The 1318-nt window shown below is 37.8% G+C and overlaps 1 protein-coding gene across 2 annotated transcripts in view; it reads left to right on the forward strand.

Annotated features, from left to right (window-relative positions):
• Window positions 1-647: 647 nt before the first annotated feature.
• Window positions 648-1318, forward strand: part of polr1d (polymerase (RNA) I polypeptide D) — a 3791-nt gene continuing 3120 nt past the window's right edge. The window contains exons 1-2 of one of the 2 annotated variants that reach the window (XM_015401935.1): window positions 648-800; window positions 1114-1156. In XM_015401935.1, the coding sequence (XP_015257421.1) occupies window positions 788-800; window positions 1114-1156 (56 nt within the window). In that variant the 5' untranslated portion in view covers window positions 648-787. Of the gene's footprint in view, window positions 801-1113; window positions 1189-1318 lie in introns of both variants that reach the window. The other variant, XM_015401934.1, reaches the window with a different exon arrangement.

Here is a 1318-nt window from a genome sequence, read left to right on the forward strand (position 1 = left end):
ATCTAATCTAATCTAATTTAATCTCCAGGGCTAGTTGAGTATCAAATACCAAAGAACACTGCACCAAAACAGGTGTTTATGTCAAACCTGGATAACTATTGCTATGATGTTGTTATGGCAACCCTTTTGGTATTATGCTGATGAGGCGATCATTTGACGTTTGACTGTTGTCTACAGATTTAAAACCTTCGCCGATAGATAGTCAAGTGAGTGAGCAAGTGCCCCTGAGTGTCAATATGTTTCTCTAAAAAATATAATTCAAGGCTATACACATCTTTTTTTCAAGAATTATTGGACATAATAATATTGGCCACTTCCATATCTGTGATTTGTTCAAGTGTAAATAATGGGATCTCTGGATCAATTAATAGACTGATTATGAAATATATATGGCGGATGTATAGCTCACACAGGATACAATTTTTTGTTGTTGTTGTTTATTTTGGTATTCCAATGAATTTAAGATTGTTTTGCTAAATGACTTTTTCCTCTCCATAAGCAATTTTAAATGCTATTTTAAAAGTGTCTTATTAGGAATGAGTAGCGTTAAATTTCGATATAAGTCCAAATTTTCAAAAAAAAAGAAAAAAAAAAAAGAAAAAAACATCAGGCATTCTTGAAGGCTGCCAAACAAAATGGTCCTCGACGAAAGGACCTCTCCGGGAAGTAAACAGACAGAGAAGCATCTTTAATTAACATCGCTGCTATCGATTTAAGCGATGAAAGTATCTCTTTGTGTGTAACAGGTGGTAAATATTGGTGTTTTTTATGGTGATGGCAGAAGATAATGAGCTGGAAAAGTGAGGAACTTTCACTATTTATTCTCTGTGTTTGTGTGAAACTGATAAGATCTCTACCAGGTTGCTGTAATACCAAACCTCCGCTATACCCTTAGCTTTTTTCCTTCTCTATGTGCACTAATCCCAGTGAACTACCTCCAGCTGCTGTTATCAGTAGCTATCGATTAGCAGAGGCACCAGCTGTCATTTAGTGTTAAGATTTACTGCTACTGCAGTTCTCTCTAACTTGGTTAAATTCCATAAACATTTTTACCCCCTCCCCTCTTCGTTGTTGCCATGACTACATTTTCTCTGGATGCTTCCCTCCATGCAGGCGCGCTGTGGAGGAGCTGCTCAGGGAGACCGACAGAGCCCGGGTGAGAGCAGAGACCATGGGCCCTGCAGGATGGTGAGCTGAGCACTTGGGTGTCCATTTCTATAGCACTCAGAAGGAGCACATTATGCGACTTATCAATATATTAATAAGTATACATAAGAATCTGGTGAAGTCTAATTTATGGTATAATTCTCAGAATCAG

Source organism: Cyprinodon variegatus, unplaced genomic scaffold (assembly GCF_000732505.1).
Source record: "Cyprinodon variegatus isolate N-32 unplaced genomic scaffold, C_variegatus-1.0 Scaffold1273, whole genome shotgun sequence".
NCBI classification, from domain to species: Eukaryota; Metazoa; Chordata; class Actinopteri; order Cyprinodontiformes; family Cyprinodontidae; genus Cyprinodon; species Cyprinodon variegatus.